General features: G+C 37.3%; 3 protein-coding genes and 1 pseudogene across 5 annotated transcripts; 1 reads left to right on the top strand and 3 right to left on the bottom strand.

The window, feature by feature from the left end:
* Positions 1-1,078: 1,078 nt before the first annotated feature.
* On the bottom strand, positions 1,079-3,028 carry LOC145239135 (uncharacterized; annotated as a pseudogene). Its single transcript, XR_013862233.1, has 6 exons — positions 2,700-3,028; positions 2,529-2,601; positions 2,190-2,372; positions 1,781-1,906; positions 1,432-1,669; positions 1,079-1,304 (listed from the first exon to the last, which is right to left on the bottom strand). The product of XR_013862233.1 is annotated as an uncharacterized LOC145239135 (transcript).
* Positions 3,029-4,825: 1,797 nt separating this feature from the next.
* LOC145237956 (catalase-like) lies at positions 4,826-14,396 on the bottom strand. Of its 2 annotated transcripts, XM_080100959.1 has the most exons (15): positions 14,384-14,396; positions 12,897-13,020; positions 12,744-12,836; positions 12,526-12,604; positions 12,335-12,445; positions 12,049-12,179; positions 11,851-11,955; positions 11,476-11,601; positions 11,172-11,306; positions 10,352-10,408; positions 8,638-8,790; positions 7,315-7,456; positions 6,779-6,930; positions 5,795-5,902; positions 4,826-5,392 (listed from the first exon to the last, which is right to left on the bottom strand). In XM_080100959.1, the coding sequence occupies exons 2-15, from the start codon at positions 12,954-12,956 to the stop codon at positions 5,318-5,320; spliced, it is 1,527 nt and encodes a 508-aa protein (XP_079957085.1). In that variant the 5' UTR covers positions 12,957-13,020; positions 14,384-14,396; the 3' UTR covers positions 4,826-5,317. The 2 variants fall into 2 exon arrangements, with proteins under 2 accessions (XP_079957085.1, XP_079957086.1); XM_080100960.1 differs by lacking the exon at positions 14,384-14,396 and having other exon boundaries at positions 12,744-12,851; positions 12,897-12,962.
* LOC145237959 (cysteine-rich DPF motif domain-containing protein 1-like) lies at positions 13,741-14,189 on the top strand. The gene is made up of 3 exons (XM_080100962.1): positions 13,741-13,853; positions 13,916-14,050; positions 14,117-14,189. Exons 1-3 carry the CDS (start codon positions 13,741-13,743, stop codon positions 14,181-14,183), a joined length of 315 nt encoding a protein of 104 aa, XP_079957088.1. The 3' UTR covers positions 14,184-14,189.
* LOC145237958 (E3 ubiquitin-protein ligase RNF14-like) lies at positions 14,234-17,290 on the bottom strand (the record flags this gene model as incomplete). Its single annotated transcript, XM_080100961.1, is given in 5 exon segments — positions 14,234-14,579; positions 14,653-14,825; positions 14,905-15,133; positions 16,085-16,209; positions 16,924-17,290. Coding segments are annotated over 5 exon segments (1,071 nt in total), but the record flags the coding sequence as incomplete, so codon positions are not given.
* Between the last annotated feature and the right edge of the window lie 304 nt (positions 17,291-17,594).

Here is a 17,594-nt window from a genome sequence, read left to right as displayed (position 1 = left end):
AGTCTGAAAGTGAGGACGAAAGTACAGGTAGTCTTTACCTACCACACTTAATACCGCTTGGCGTGCCACCAAGCCGTCCGCTGGTTTTCTACAGAAACTTGTACAGAGACTGGTGCGCTAGATTCTTTGGTCTAGTTGACTACAGGTGGTATTTCGAACTCCCGCCTAAAGAAGAGTTCATCGAAGGTGTTTTGACTAGGGACATCGCCGTGCAAATAAGTTCATTCAATACCAACAGAAGGTATATCATTACAACTTATGACGAGGCTGATCTTTATCACGATCTATACGCTATACGCAAATTTACCAACATAAGCACGGTGTTGCTAAGCTGGTTACGAAGGCCATGTCGAAAGAGTTTTGACTTCGCATTGTTTAAAGTTCTTGGGAGTTATATTTTGAAAATGAAACTGGATAATATTAGCTGTATGTTAGTTAGAAATCACTTTTTCGCACTTCATGCAAAAGAACATATACTTTACCTGTTGACTGAAATATCGTGATAAAGTTATAACGAGATCAGATAGACAATATTTACCTGGATTTAAAAGTTTTACAGGTGAAATTTCCATTGGCGCCAAGCAACTAAAAACGTTTTTGCAAAACGAAACCACACTCTAATAAATTTATTGCGTTTTGTTTTTATTACACATCCTACCAATCCAGACACCCATCTTGTTAATTTGGTTTACAACCGAGTCTTAAAGCGCCGTGCCTAAAAATACATATGTGCAAAATGCCGCATCAATTTTATGATGCAATTCGCTATCAAACCAACTGCAAATAGGAATTTACATTTACCGCCTAATGGTGATAAAGAGCTAAATTGTGCATGAAGGTAAATTCTTCAAAATTCTTCCAATGTTTTAAAGATAATGTTATTTGAATTTTATGGTTGCATGTGGGTCAATGCAACAAAAACAATTTTAGGCTTTATACTTCCTTAGTTTTTTTCAGTTTTTTTTCACTTTCTAAATATTATAGTTTGTTTCGCAAAACTTCGCAATGTGGTGTTGAAAATAAACCCACAATGAGCGAAAAAATTTAGTTGCCACAAGTTTCAATACATGACATAAACTGAGTGTGCAAAAGACTTTTTTAATGTCAATACAAACACGAAGTAAATCGTGCGAAATAGCAGTACTGTGTAACTTTATTTACGCAAAAAGGGATTTATACAATAAAACTTTCTTGCATGTCTCTTTTCCAAATCAATTATTGCTGATGCCATGCCTTGTATCAGTGTTGTACACGTAGGGACAATTGTCTGGATCTTCACAACATTTAAAGTCGCTTCCTTCACCCTGAAAACAATAACACTAGCTTTAATATGTATAATTCAACAGTTCCGTCAGTCGTACTAAAATGTTTCCGAAATTAACAACACTAAATGCTATGTCGAATTTTTTCAACCTTCTTATTAAATCTTACCGAAGGGTAGCAGTTTTCTGCAGAGACCTCTTTGCACTTGCAGGCTTTGTTTATTCCGGCGTTGGAAAGGACTTTCCCTTTGAAGCAGCCCATGATGTACGGAAATTCGTTAATCACATGATACCTTTAAAAATAAAGGTCGTTACTTTGCCGTTACATTCATCAAGATGAGCTTTAGTCAGTTCAGTTCCATCTTCGTCAATTGGTCCGTATATTGGGAACCCGTCTATTGCAACTCCTGTAAACGTACATAAGGAACGTCTTCAGTCAAAACTAAGGCCTAAAATCCATAGGCTACCAAATGCATTTAAATTGTGGTAACGTTTGATATTGTGTACATGGTCTTTACCTATAATACTAGATGCGTTTGAACAATAGTTTTTGTACAAGCATTTGGGTGCGATGTGATAATGATAACTTCCGCGGCCGTCTGGATGTCCCCAGCAAATGTCGAGAAGATTTGCTTCAGTCAGACCTGTTGAAAAAACATTTCCCTGAGGCCTAAACTCTAAAGTAATATGCTTTAAAATTTAATGACTTTTATAAGCTATTGCTGCCAGACATAATATCAAGTTTATAGAGCTCTTCTGGCAAGTATTTTTATTCCGACGTTTCGACGTAGTATACAGGTCGCCTTCATCAGGGTAAAAACACTGAATGATAAACAAAGGAAAAAAGAATTAAACGCAAGCACGATTTGATGGCTTGTTTTGTTAAACCTGGCATGGTTTTCAAAATCTATATAAACATGTGCTTACCAGCATCACAGCATTTGCTGTCGAATGGATTGTATATGGAAACCCCGTTAATGGCCATTCCAATAGTGCCCATGGGCAGACACTTGACCTTCCTTGCATATCGAGGTGTTGCTGGAATTATCCAAGTGTTGTCCTGTTCCAGGAGATAATTTGGGGTGCTTCTACTGGTTCCGTCAAATATACCTTTCGAAATGATTTGCACATGTTTAACTGAATTTAGTCTAAAATCACACTTTATTATCTTCGCCTGTCAATGCTGTAACCACACATCACATTTTTGGGCTGTGATTGTCACAAATAGTTAGTAACGAAGCGCAAAAAGCTGGCAAAATAACTTACCCGTTTTATGATCTGGTATCCCGTTGCTTCTTAAAATAAGGGTGTCGCACGACTTTTCGATGCTTACATTACCCTAAAGGAAGAAATATGTATGCAGAGGCCCGAATCAAGCTAAAATATCGTATTTTAATCGTTTTTGACAAAAGCAAAACAACACTCGTTGTGACCAACCTGCAAGTTAGTATTTCCTTCAATCCAATCCCGGGATATAAAAGCGGCGATTTCGTTATCGGTGAGCGACCATGATTGGTCAACCACGAAACAAAAGATTACAAGAAACGCTATACATTTGCCCACCATGTTTTAAACGCCACACCGCAAACAAAAGATGTAATCTGTAGAAAGGTAACAAGTGGATCTGATAATGTAGCATTGCAATATCCAGCTACAGCCACTAAAATATCTATGTGGACTAAAACTATTTTTAATTATTTTGGTAAAGCTACATGTGCCAGCATTTTGGCACTAGAACAACGGTACCGTACCCGTAATCACCACCTTCTCTTACAACTGTTTGGTCTGCTTGTCATTTATGTGGCGGTACGTACTTTATAACCCTGCATCTAATCACTGATGTTTTCAGTGCTGACGTGTTTCGATGTTGGGTATAATGTAAACAAGGACGTGTACGGAAACGCGCGGGGTCAGTTCCATTTGTACTTTCAGTTCATTTCCGGTGTAAACGCAATTTCAACTTATTGTGTTTGTTGACATTTGCATTGTCCTTTCCAGTGTTGCCAGGTTGCGCTTTTGTCGCCAAATTGGGCTACTTTTGATATCGAGTTGCGGGCTTTTTTTATGAGTTGCGGGTTGCGCCTTTTTGGGCGGGTTTGCAAATGACATTTTCTGCCGTGTGACGAGTTATGATTGCATAATTATGCATTGTGACGGTGACGTCAAAAACGTTGTAAGTTGAATTTTGACAAAAGAACTAATGAAACTGCCCAGAGCGTCGGAGATTTAACATCCAGCTGAGAAAAAAAAATGCTTTTAGTCCACGCAATGCAACGTTCATTTCCAAACATTTTCCAAACAAGAAATTTAATAAACGTCTTCCTTGTTACCACGTACCGTAATAAGAATAGGCTCCTGGCAAAAATCTTTGTTTTAAAGGCCATCTTACTTTGTTATTAATACGAAACATGTTTGTTTTAAAGTAGGGATTACAATTAAAAAAAAACAGCATGAAAAGTGTAAACGTAAACTGAGTGTGTTCAATACAGTGTTACTGGAAACAGCTCAAATTCAATTTTAAAATGCACAAAAATTAAATCTGAAACGGAGAAACCCGAATAATTATCACACAAATAGGTGAAAGTAGTGAAAATCAATTGTATTTCAGGTATTTGTAAAATTGGGCTCCTTTTGGGCTCCTTTTGACGGGTAAAGTTGCGCTTTTCCGCAATTTGACCTGGCAACACTGGTCCTTTCACAGATTCAACGAAGACGGTTTCTAAACCTTTACTGTTGTTTAACTTAAAACGTCTCATTCGCGCCGGGCAATGGTGATAGATGTGAGGGAATGTAGTCCCAACATTGGGTTTTAAGGCAAAGGAAACCAATCTTCTGAAAACATTCAATCAAATCAATCGTATTGGTCTTGTTACATAGATTGGTCTTGTCTTGTTATATACAAGTTATATAACATAACCGTATCGATGTTTTTGTTATTTATGATGTTGTCATAAAAACTAAAACATTGACAATCTTTAAACATTTTAATTGGTTTGCGACACTACTGCCAAGGGTCAATGAGGTTTAACCGAACGATTTTATTATTTCACCTTGTGATGGTCGGGTAATTGCGTGTACGCCGCCATAAAAACAAGTTCATTCAACCTGATGTGAACCCTGTGCATCGCTATGAACCTGAATCAACGTATGAAAATCATTTGCCAATCGTACTAACATGATGTAGTTGTCGGCGATTTATACTGCAACATTTAATTAAAAACATAACTGACAGAGAAGTTGTGAATATATATGTGGGTGACAACAGAGATTGTTAAAACATCTGCATGATGTATTCTATATACACAAGTTTTAATTTACTTTTTAAGTTTGTGTATAGTGTGCCCAAGTATATTGCAAGCGACTGCTTTGACTGGACCCAATTGGCCACTTCTACCTAAATTGCATTTGCACTGCACGAAACATAGTTTAATATTGCAATCGACGCTAGCAATCAAGCAATCCATTTTTTGCATGTTCACATTTATTGCGACGATTCTTAAACACTTGTTCAGTTCAATATCGGCACTCAAGCAGAATCTTGTCCTGCAGCAATTCAGCCAAAGTCACCCGGTTCAACCTTCGTCGGCAGTCTCTTGGGAATATGGTACATTTATACACAGGCACGAAAAACGGGCAATACACAATGGTGTTAATTAGGAGGATTGGTGACCCATTAGCAACTTGCAACATTTTTAACTCCAGTTGAAGTAAGTTTTTGGCGATTAAAATTGACACTCTTCGGTACTACCTGATAAGGTCACTTGCTAAAACGTAAAAAGCGAGACATTACCGCTACATTAAGACGAGTCCTAAATAACAATATGAACACATTAAATTGTCCTGTACAAGGCACAAATTTACTTGATTTAGAGGCATAGGGATACGAGGGATTACTTCATATGTTAGGGTTTAATACTTGGAACATAGCAAGCAAAACATGCAACGATTAAAAGGAATGCGATTAGTAGGGTGCATATTGTACAATGATATCTTTGCCCATACGATGGAACTGGGCTAAATTGCCGTGTATTGGCATCTTGGTGGCGCTATCGAGCTTAGAGGTTGGCTTTCTCAATCACAGCCTGGATCATCGCGCCAAAGTTCGGGTCAGAAGCAGCGAAGTTGGCAATCTAAACAACACAACCATTTACTTCGGACCAAAAAAACGAATAGGCTTTTGGCGTTAGACTTGTCTTAGGTGCTGGTAAGAGCGTTTTTAGTTTTAGGTGCATGGCAATCGGATGTGGTACTGACAGAAAATGTAAATCATTTTGTGTACTAATACTACGCCTATTGAACAAGATTTAAATGAAATCATCGGAAAATGAGATTTTGTTTAGTTTTTAAGTCTGTAGAACCTGTGATTGTTAAAACGCCTGCAAGATGTATTCTACATACACAAATTCTCTGGCAGCCGTTTTAGTGTGTAGTGCTTCCTTGTACAGAACCTGATTTTATTTAAATCAACAGCACAAACACTTTTATGTCTGTACCGTTTAGCAGAATTAGACAGGCAAGCAAATTGTACTTACAGCGCGCTTCTGGATGAATGGTTGAGCGCTCTTCATGTGGTTTCCAATGTTCTCAGCCAAGCGTTGTTTCTCCGCAGCATTCAGCACTTTGTTCCAGAAAATTCCCACCTGTACCACAAGCAGTAACAATATACGCAATGCACCCGTGCCCAAAAGTTTAAACTTGACTAAGACCAGGTGTAACAACTTGTTGCATTTCAATGACGACATTTTCGTAATTGCAAGTGGCCAAGTGAGTTTAGGGATAAACAAAAAAATATGCTTACTAATGCAAAATAAAGTGCACATAATGTTCGACTTGCATTTGCACGAAGCCCTTTTAAAACTTAAATCACGTTTTAGAATTGTTTTAATCTGTGCTACATTCACCTACGGGTAATATGCTTATTTCATTGTGTCTTTTTAAGGTTAAAATGTTTTTCGTGTGGTGCATCTAAATTTAAGACAAAAGGGGCGTGTTGGATATAAAAGGTCTTCAATTCCTGACATGGACAGTGGTGAACATGTAAGGTCAGTTTGCTTGTGCAAACAACGAGAAAGATGCCACTAAATAGCACCGTGAATGATCACCCAGTTTATCGCATCGCCGCGACCAAAGTAGCTCCAGAGTTTAATATTTAACCACGGCTGCACCAAACACGCATAGACTAGCAAGTTGAGGCCACACTACGTGCATGCTGCATACCAATGCATTAAAATTCATTTCCTAAAGAACAGTAATTCAGACGCAAAAGCTGTTTCATAGATAATTTGTTTCTTAGATCATTAAAAGTGGGAAATGTTTGGAAAGATGACACTATTGCCGTTAGCCTAATTCCCAACTCGGCAGTTTCATTATCTAGAACAAACTAACATAGCACAAATGCAAACAAAAGGCTCGTATAAAGACTATAACAAACATCGTTAAACATTGCTAACATTTTAGTGCCGGGCTATAAATTCAAGACCATAACCAAGATACTGTGATCAAATTCCTGCCCTCACCTGAGTGAAATTGTCGTCGTCAGCCGAGTTAAACTTCTTGACATCTCCTGTAATTTTGTCGACGTGAAGAGCAGTTTGACGGGACCTTCCTTGGCTTCTCTTGCCATCAACTGGTCCATTGAAGCTGTTTGGGTAATAGTTGGGTGCACCCTCTGCAAAACACACATGTGTTAATCTCTATTGTTTAGCACAAGACGAAGACGGAAGCATCAGCGTGCTTTTGCTGTGACTTGTGGCTAGTTGAAAACAATTCTTGTTTTGGCAACTAGCAATATATGCTAAATAGTTTAAATTCCAGCGTCGCCAAAGACTTCTTTTGGCACTAAAATTAGTTTGTCTGCTACACTTGTAATTATATTAGCTAGCATATTGAACTCGTTGAACTTGATTAGTAACGTTATGGTGTTTCCAGTTGTGCACCAAAACACAATAAACAGCAGGAAATTACTGTTCAAATAGGCCGACTTCCGTGATCAGTCGTGGCAGTAAACCGCAAAAACAGTTCAAAGGCTTATTTTACAAAATTATGTACTTACTGCCGTTATCTGTCACACATTGCGGCCCATCGCGTTGATAGTTTTCGAGCTTCTTAACACTGAAGGGACAGTTGATCGGCAGCTGAAGGTAGTTGCTTCCAAGTCGATGACGGTGAGTATCAGGGTATGAGAAGAGACGACCCTGAAATAAAATCCAATCTCAACCCATCATTGCGAACAAATTCTACTTTATTCTTGATATTTTTTATTGCACGAATGGTTTCGCACATTTCAGGAAATTTTCTCCTGGTAGCAGCAATTGTTACATAAACTCGCATTCGTTTGTTGGTCGTAACCGCAGAAATTCATTAGCATGCTAAATTTTTGATATGACATAAAAATTACCGAAAAATGGGAAAGTATACAATTATTTTATTATAATACAACTTGTTTTAGTGGACTGTAGCTTGAAGACGTGTAAAATCGCTTTAGTTTGTTAAAACCTAGTTGTGTTTGGAGTGACGAGAAATGACCAAAACCAGCAAAGTAAAAGTCACGTAAGTGGACCACAAGGATAATAAAATATTAACAGACCATGTGGGCTTGGGAACGCTGTGCATTGCGAAAAGTTACGAAGCCTATGCGTTAATGTGTAAACGTGGTTTTGTCACAAAACGACCTGTCAACGATACAAGGACTCAGGAGGTCAAAAACCAGGACGAACTTTTTTCCAAGAATCTTTCTCGGTCTGCACGTATTTTAAGTGGTAGACAATTCTGCTGGCCGGTGCGGTGCAACAATAAAAGGTGCCGCTGTTCGTTTAATGTCAACAACCACACTACGTGATTGATTCATAAAATAAAGAAGTGGAATAACCCCGCACGTTTCGGCCGGGAATTATATTTTAAGACATGTATGCCCTTATTTCAACCCGAGCATTACTAGAGCCCAACTCATCATGCTTTGTCACCGTTACATCTGGGCACGAATCCAAAGGGAAGCAGAACAGAATGAAATGTCACCTTTCACCGAAACTGTCACAATTTTTTCGACAACATAAGATTACATAACATGAGCTTATCAACGACTGGCTTTCCACACAGAAAATTACGAGCTGCGTGAAATCGCCTCATACGTTGAACATAGCCACCGATAAGTATCCCGTTTTCTGATTTAACAAGGCGCATGGCAGCATAGTTGTTTGCTCATTATCCCTGAAGCCCACAGGACCATTCGGGTACGGCATATTCGACGACTTTGTCCATACATTTGGTTTTTAATATTGTTTTGCAAAAAGTAGGGGCCGGAGATCTAATTTGATTACGTAAATGTGAATTTTCGCCTTTTTTGATTCACTTATAAATATTCCGTCGATTTACTGACCTGCAACATTTTGTCCGGACTAGCTTCGATGCCTGGAACCATGTGAGATGGCGAAAACGCGATTTGTTCCACGTCCGCAAAGTAGTTGCTTGGATTTTCGTTCAGTACCATCTTGCCCACAGGGATGAGTGGGTAGTCAGCTTGTGGCCAGATCTGCATTACAAAAGTAAAGTTAATTGCATAGTTATAGCAAAATTGGAGGTTGGGTTTGGGACATTTTTGTTATTTTTTAGCTACACTAAAAAGGCGACATCCAACAAATATTTACCAAAATACAGAACCAGCAGTTTAAAGAACAAACTTAATAGTTAACATGCATACAGTCATAACGTAAACATTGTAATTAAGCTCAAACAATGATATGCAGCGCGATCCACCGCAGAGCATGGGTATGCATACGCTGGACGATATTTTTGTACAACAGGGCATTATTGGATGAATCTATATCCTGTTCGTGAAAATACAATGCACCAACTATCATCGACATTTTTTAGCCGAAACCGTTCAAAATCAACAATAAGCAGTTTCCCGAATGCAAATGGTCGGGAAATCAACTACAGTTTTTAATGGTTTTCGTCAATTTCCTCTGATCAACAATTTCAATAGCAACTGCGGAAGTTGTAGCGCGAAAAACATGTGACCAATTTACAATTCCTGCGTTTCTGTGAAGTTAGTTGCAGCTACTGTCAGGAGCAAACCTAATGCTTGCATAACACTATGGTTGACCAAAATTGATAAGAGTAAGTGATAAGAACCACTTTATACACGTGCACAGTTAACACACGGTGTTCGTATATTTCGCAGGCGATGCAGTCAAAACAAAACGGGTTGGATTGTTTAAGATGATGCTAAAATGAACCATTTGTGTAAAATATCATCGATCAGTCATAACTGAGCACAGCATATTTTACTGTAAACCTGTTTAAATTAGACTGCATGGTGAGGAACAAAATCTTAAAGATCAATGAACCATCAGCAAAGTGGTGAAAACAAAACCCAAAGGGCGTGGCCTGAAAAAAACTAGGCCCCAACCTTTCAGGGGAAATTTTCATCAATCCTTCGACACGAAACACGACATTACTAAGGGGAGGTGGACATTTCGTCTTCCTCACAAACACCAACTCTCACGCTCTTCTGTTTTGCAAAGTCACGAGACAGAATTTTGCTGAGCGCTCGATGCAGTTATGCAAACACTGCAGCCAAACTTTAAGCAAAACCAGCTGCAGCTTGAAAACACGTGACACACCAGGCTTGGCGCAATGCACCCTTATCAACTCGTCACGAATCGACCATTTGTTTTTCACATGCTTAGATGGATTATGTAAGGCATGTTGTGGCACGAAACGATGTTGTTGTTTACAACTTTATATCATAAGCATGTGCAAAATCAGACCAAAACGTAACAGGAGGAAAATAATCGAAGATGCACTCATAAAACCCTAAGCAATTTTAATGTGTTTTGATTAACTTGCTTAACAGAGAATAAAGGGCGTGGCTTTAGCTCTGTTTTGGCAATCGGCCTTGGAACATTCCAGACGCATGACATTTGTTCTGCCCTTGTCGCAATATCAATTTGCAAGGATATGGATTAGACACACGACATACATGTTTTAACATGCCGGTTCTCTAAACAAAAAAGAAAGAAACCTCAAAAAGACCAACACAGTATCCAATCATCAACGAACAATACACGATTGTGAAATGGGATGTTTACCTTAGTCAAGTCGAATGGGTTGAACTTGAATTTCTCCGCTTGAGCGTAAGTCATCACCTGTTAAAACAAAATAAGTTAGCAAAACCCAATCTCCATGAGCAGGTGCTGAAAATTGAAACCGTTTATTTTCTATTGTAGTCACGAAGGACAAACAAGAACACGTATTGTGCCGTTAGTTACTTGAGAAAAGTCCTACCACAAACTTTTGCTGTTCACAAGGCTTGTATACATCTTGGAAAATGTCAAAGTTTACAACAAGTTAACAGTAAAGCTGAGTTAACAAGCAAAAAAAATACGTCGAGTCACGGTAACACAGAAGTTCGAGTCTGGTTATTTTATTCATTTGCCAACATGAAAGACGATGTCATAATGACAGACAGCAAAATGTGTCGCCGTGACAACCGAAATCGTAAATCCTTGATTATATTTAGATTTCGTAGGAAGCAGTCATAATTTTTTAATTACGCTTGGACGTGTATTTTTGGCCAAAAACCCGCAAAAGCTATGGAAACGCAACGCAAGAGCCCTTCAGGAGTTGGAAAAGGGGAACGGTTTGCCTTTTGTGAAACGATCCTTGAAAATTCGTGTGCCAACAAAGCACGCCGTGCAACGACGACGCTGTTGATATAGATTGACAATGCAAACAGTAAAAGCTTAAGTAAAAGTTTGACGCTGCCGGCTAGTAAAATGCCTGCGTAATAAAACTGTAACTAATCAAACAAAATTCACAACTCAAAGCGTTCTCTTTTGCGTGTTAAACTTAAGCAGTCTCAATTTTCAAGGAGTTAGCGCATGTTTGTGAGCCGGTGAAAAACGATACCTGAATGTGCATGCTCCATGTAGGGAAATTTTTGTTGGCGATGGAGTTGAATAGATCACGAATAGCGTAGTCTGGGTCAGATGAAGCAAGCTTATCAGCTTGGTCAGCCATCAAATTCTTGATCCCTTGATCTGTCTGAATGCACAGTACAAACGTAAATTGTCATTTTCTGGGCCATTGGATTTTGCCGATATTAAATGTGCTGGCATCGGGCCAGGCAACAAAGCGTGGTAAAATAGCGCCTATGCCGACGTGGCAGGTGCCAAATACAGGAAGCTCGCAATACGGAAAACGCCTTACTCACTTTTAGGTGGAATTTGCAGTAAACTGCTTCGTTATCTGCGTTGACCATCTTAAACGTATGGCTTCCATATCCATTCATGTGCCTGTAGCCATCTGGCGTTCCTCGGTCGCTAAACAAGAAACTGACCTGGAATGCACAAATCAAACAATTTTAGGCCTGGTATAGATGCTTGAATTTTGTTATAAGTTGCACAGTAAAGCCGTTATGGAACCACACAACTCTCACTCGTTTATTTCACACATTAAATTTATCAGGTTAAACTGCCACCACTAACAATTTGTATGTGCTACTTATGTTTAAATCATTAAAGCTCATAACATGCTTTGGTGGAAAGGTAATGGAAGTAAGCAAAAATCCTTGAGTAACAACACTAACCTGGTGAGTGGTTTCAGGGCGAAGAGAAATAAAGTCCCAGAACATGTCAGGGTCTTTAAGATGAGTTTGGGGGTTTCTCTTCTGGGTGTGGATGAATGATGGGAACTAAAGAAAAAGGATACCAAATGAGTTAATAATAGCGATATCAAACATACCAACAAGAACCTGAAAATGCAAAAAAAATAATATTGGACTTACGAAAATTGGGTCTCTGATGAAAAATATAGGTGTATTGTTTCCAACCAAATCCCAGTTACCATCATCAGTGTAAAATTTCAGAGCAAAGCCACGTGGATCACGAGCAGTATCAGCACTGCCAGACTCTCCACCTAATAGCAAATTTTTTTTATAAAATTGGTAAATAATCCATTTCCAACATTTAATTATGCTGTTAACTGGTTGCTAGTGCATTTTGAGTTATGGGTTCTACACATGTTTGTAAAGCTGCTTGTGATGGCAAAGATTTTACTGTTAGATGTCTTACCAACTGTTGAAAATCTAGCAGCCATTGGTGTTCTTTTGCCAATTTTTTCAAATATTTTAGCCTTGCAAAAGTTGGTGATGTCATGAGTAACCTCAAAATATCCCTTGGCACCTGGTGAAAGAAATTTAAAAATTTTACCATAATATTTAAATGTATATTACATCTCTTTTCAGGTGTTTGCATTGTAGTACCTGCTCCTTTTGCATGGACTACTCTTTCAGGAATTCTCTCTCTGTTAAAATGAGCCATTTCATCAGTGAAAGTAAAATCCTAAAAAATATGCACTGTACATAAGTATCAAATAACAAAATACACAGTTAATCTGTTACACATGAATTGTTAATTTAGGCACCAGAAATTTGAGTAATGACATCAAAAATTTTCCGTACAATATTTAAGATTTTTTTACCTGCATAAGGAGTGGGCCACGTTCTCCCACAGTCATAACATTGAGCTTGTCCTCAATGGGTGCTCCTGTACCAGTTGCTAGAACTCCAGGTTCCTACAAGGAAAATTGCTACCATTGGTTTAGTTAAAACAATACAAAGATAATAGAACTTACCGTGTTTGTCTTGGCATGTTCTGCCAGTTGGTTTGAAGCTTTGTCCCGTTTGTCAGTCATCTTGTTTTGCAAAGTTGTTAGAATTAAAAAATCGCAGACAAAAAATTTCCTGACCAATGCTCTACTGCAAAAAAACAACTTATTATTATTATTATTTAGGTAAAACTGCATCGATAAAACAATAGTTTTCTTTTTTCAAATCAGTTTATCTATGTGCATATAATACAAATGTATTACACAACAATATTGCTGGGTAACTGCAAAAATTAAGGGTGGACCCTGACAAGTGCTGCTCTCGAAACTGCTGAAGCGCTAAATTGTTTCTGCAACAATTTGCTTACTCAGCTAGGCTGGGCAGTCAGCTTTTTTCTCTCTGTGGTCTTAAATGCCATCCGGTCATGCGTCACGTCTGGTTTTACGAAGCCTTCATGCTTTAATTTTGCACAGTCATTGTTTATTTGCTGACATCACGGGTTTACTGGGAAAAAGTGGCGGTCGACGAAGAAAGCACAGTTACGCAACTTTCCGTAATTTTTATGTTCGAGTTTGTCATGTAATCATCATAGAAGAAAAAAAAAGGTAAATATTAAAACGCTGAAGAATGTACTGTTTAAATCGACCCATTCTATGGTTTGTACAATTAAAAATTAAACTTAGTTTAATTAATTTTTTTGTGATATTTCAAGTTAAAAAACTGCAAGGAGCATCATTTTATCACATATTTTGTTTATTTAACCTACACTTAATTTGGAGCTTACACACAGACAGTACAAAAATTGGTGATAGACATGGTACAACTTTATATTTGCAGCATAAAGTTTTTTAACCTAATATAAATGTGGTAATGGAGAACAAAGAAATTGAAAAAAAAGTAAAGCAGTTTACTTGTTCAACCTGCAAACTTTCTGTACCCTATTCATACTTTGGTCAAAACCCACCGGAAGCAAACAATTTTGTGTAAGTAGTTTTTTTTCTTTTGTGTGACTGTGGCGACTGAAAGTTTTTGTGCTTTACAAAAGGCTTCTTGAAAAAGCGTATATCATGCAAGATCCATTTCAATCACAAGGAAAGTTTCTAGTTATTGGATCACATTGTTCTATGTGTGGTGCAAAAGTTTGTGTTGATTCAACTTGCAGCATATTCTACAGCCATCGGTAAAGTTTTCCAAAACCTATTTACGCCATCTTAAAACATCCAAACACAAAGACTTTTGTTCAAAGGTTTTGCAAAGAATGTGCTCGAAGGTGCTACAAGGATTTTCCTGTACAAATTCAAAATGAAATATGACAAAAGGTGATTTTGTTCTTGTCAATATTTAAGTACAAGCATTCTGTTGGTCAGCAAGTAACATATGAATTTAATGATGAAAGTAAACAACAATAATAATAGAAGTGCAGAGTACATTGTGAACATTCACATGTACCTATGTTTACCTAATATCACACCAGTTATTGCCCTACAGTACATCTACAACATATAGAACTTACAGCGAAAAAGGTAATTTTTCTAAAAATAAAAATCCTCTTCATTAATATCTACACCCTCAAACAATTTGTTAAAACATTTGTATCTTGAATCACTGAAGTGTTTGTATGGATTATCCGGAGGTAAAATTCTTTCACAAAGCCAGCAAAAGTATGCTCTACATTTAAAACATGTCATTTTGTTACATCCATCCATTTTCTGCAAGAAACAAGTACACAATTATTGATTGGTATATAGCAGCAGTAAAAATGTCTTCTCAAACAATCTTTACCTCTATAAGTGCACCACATCCAGGACAGGGCTTGGCGTTTTTATCAAGCCATTCCTGGGACTCTGAATCTTCCATTGCAGTTCTTAATGCCTTGGCACCATATTTTTTTTCCATTTCAGCCCTTCTTTCTGGATTTGCATTCCTGTATTCTTCACACAGTTTTTTAATTTCACCTGTAACACATTTTATAATCAGCTGAATCACATATACAGTGCATGTTTTTGGTTTTGCCAAATTGTGCCCATTACTTACCTGTTGTTAATCGGCAAGGTGTAACACCATGATAACCTGATTTGCAGAAAACACAGAAAGCATATGAACATGATGGACACTGAGCAAGGTTTTCATTTTGATCCAAAATGACTGGTGATTGGCAATGTGAAAGAGGGCAATAGATAATGTCTGACATTGTGTCCAGTGTGGTTTGAAGCAACAGTCTTTCATACCGTAGATATAAATCATTGTTTACTAACTGTTTCACCTGAATAAAAAACATAAACCCTAATAATAAAACTTACAAGTTAATTATGGGTCCCCTTCCATGAAGGGGACACATTGTTTTAGTCTATATTTTTGTTTCTATTTTCTTTTTTTCCATCTAACGCGGATTTGTTCCCACGTTTTGGTCAAGAAAGAATGGTTCAAACTTTTTAAAATTTACACACATTATAGAAATTGGGATAAAGATGGTCCATTTGAATTTTGACCCCGTTTGATCCCTCGGTTCACCCACAGCCCCCCAAAACGTGAAATTTTTTAAACGGCTATACTTGCTAAAGCAGATGATTCTGAAATTTTACACTTTTTTTATTGGTACATTTCAGCGTATTTTAGAGTATTTTGTAACTTGAAGTTGTATATATTAAATTTCATCCCTTTACCCCCAAATATTTGTTTGTTTGTTTACATGTTAATGAGGTCAGAAATACACGACTTAACCTGCTGAAATTTTAAACAGCTGTGGAAAGGGTGCTCCCGGTTGGCTGTTAAAAATTTCAGTGCAATCGGCTCAGTAATTACTCTTACAGCCCCAAATATGTTTTATCATGCTGTCTTTTGTCAAATTTGTGCTTGCTCAGTGCACAGCTGACGCAATGGGAGTGACTGACGATAGTGGCGCATGGAAAAATGCCTCTGCTTATGTATGAACGCAGTTGTCACTTGACCATTTTCTCACCGGTTGGAATTAAGACGTTACGATGTTAGTTATATTGCACTGCAAATGTTAATGTAGGTCAACTTATTTGTACTGTTACCAAATTGTGTGCACATGTGTAGGGACCCATTAGATTATGCCAATTATATATATCCATTATAAATATAGTAAATGGTATGTGATACATCGTTAAATATGATGTAGTATATATAAACTGACAATATATAGGAAAACCACTATTCTAGTGTTATTTTATGATTTTAGTTGCTTTCAAACCTGATCTGGTAAAGCTTGAGATGTACATTTTTCTTCTGGACATTTTAATGCTTTTACACTCCCTTCTGTAATCAGGATTTCGAAATACGATGACAGACAATCTTTACAGTACACATGTTTGCAAACTGTAAAACAAAGCCTCTGTATTATTGTGTTATATCACTAATGCTGATTAATATAACAGGGTTCCCGCAGGTATGGAAAACCTGGAAAGGTTATGTAATTTAAATTTTTATTTTTAAGGCCTGGAAAAGTTTTGAAAAAAGCCAACTTTTGCAAAAGTCCTTGAAAAAGTATGAAATTTGGCGCATGTTTTACCCTGAAAATGCCAAATAGAGATAGGAATTTCAAATCACTTAAATTTTTTTTATTCGTTGCAAGTATGGTAAATTGGCTACTATGGAAATTTGTTTTTTTTTCTTGAAAAGTTTTGGAAAAGTCATGGAATTTATAAACGAAAATTGTGCGGGAACCCTGATATAATGAAACATACTTTTTATACACCACCCCAATAAGTTGGTTTTGAACAGATTGTATTTTATGTTATCGTGATGTAACAATTACTATGTTGGTCCATAGCCTTACCATTTACCCTGCTAGCTTGCTATGATGGGTCAAATTATTAAAATGTACCAAATTGCTGTTTGGACAGTGTACACACTGTATCAGTATCACATGATGAGTTTGACCCTACAACCAAAGTTTTTTTTATCAAATGTAAAATATAAACCTAAAATCAAAGAGTTACGTACTAAAACAATGCCACAGATTAAAACTATCCTAGTAGTTAATCTTTTAATTTAACTTTAGACTTTTTTTTACAATTCCTAAAAAAACACCTTTGAATAATGAGCATTTAGAGCCAAGTTTTCCTTCGAAGCATATATTGCAAGTAAATACAGAAGATTGAAACTTCTCTTCTTCTTTCATCTTATTGTAAACCAGCAAGACCATGAGAATCTCTGGTCTTCTTTCAGTATCATTTGATGTAGTTGTATGCATTGTTTCGTCACTTTGTGAGCTAACTGTTTCTCCTGATGCAGCAACACCATGGCTTTGGCACAATTGTTTTCCAACACTTAGCTCATTGTTTATTTCCAATGATGAAAATGTTTCATCAGACAAGAACTGATACCATTCATATAAAATCTCTGACCCAAAACTTTTTTCCCAAAGTTCTTTTAAGTGGTTGGATAGAATAGAAATCTGGTAATGCATACAGAAGTATGTCAGGTTTGTTTTAAGGGTAAGAATAATGCATAATAATAATAAGTCCAAACTTCCAAACCAAAGGCAGCCAACAATAACATTGACCAGCATACATTGTTTTTAAATTTTATTGTTTAAACTCAGTGGTTGTCAACCAGAGTGGAATTCCTTCTGAGAGAGGTATATACTTCAAAGCCTGAGGGCAGTAATTTACATTTTACATGTGGTTTGCAAATAGACACTTCAGCTCTGGGAGTAAAATCCATGAAGTTGATAAATCACCCAAATTTCAATGACTGTT

Source organism: Phallusia mammillata, chromosome 7 (assembly GCF_965637545.1).
Source record: "Phallusia mammillata chromosome 7, kaPhaMamm4.hap1.1, whole genome shotgun sequence".
NCBI lineage: Eukaryota > Metazoa > Chordata > Ascidiacea > Phlebobranchia > Ascidiidae > Phallusia > Phallusia mammillata.
The sequence above is the reverse complement of the archived record's forward strand: the minus strand, read 5'-3'. Positions and strand labels throughout refer to the sequence as shown.

Coding starts and splice junctions, on each gene's coding strand:
- LOC145237956 (XM_080100959.1), bottom strand. CDS start 12,956: ATGACTGACAAACGGGACAAAGCTTCAAACCAACTGGCAGAACATGCC. Junction 12,180..12,334: donor TGCTAGATTTTCAACAGTTG/GTAAGACATCTA, acceptor ATTTGCTATTAG/GTGGAGAGTCTGGCAGTGCT. Junction 11,956..12,048: donor TCATCAGAGACCCAATTTTC/GTAAGTCCAATA, acceptor CTTTTTCTTTAG/TTCCCATCATTCATCCACAC.
- LOC145237959 (XM_080100962.1), top strand. CDS start 13,741: ATGGAGAACAAAGAAATTGAAAAAAAAGTAAAGCAGTTTACTTGTTCA. Junction 13,854..13,915: donor CCGGAAGCAAACAATTTTGT/GTAAGTAGTTTT, acceptor GCTTTACAAAAG/GCTTCTTGAAAAAGCGTATA. Junction 14,051..14,116: donor AGCATATTCTACAGCCATCG/GTAAAGTTTTCC, acceptor TTTTGTTCAAAG/GTTTTGCAAAGAATGTGCTC.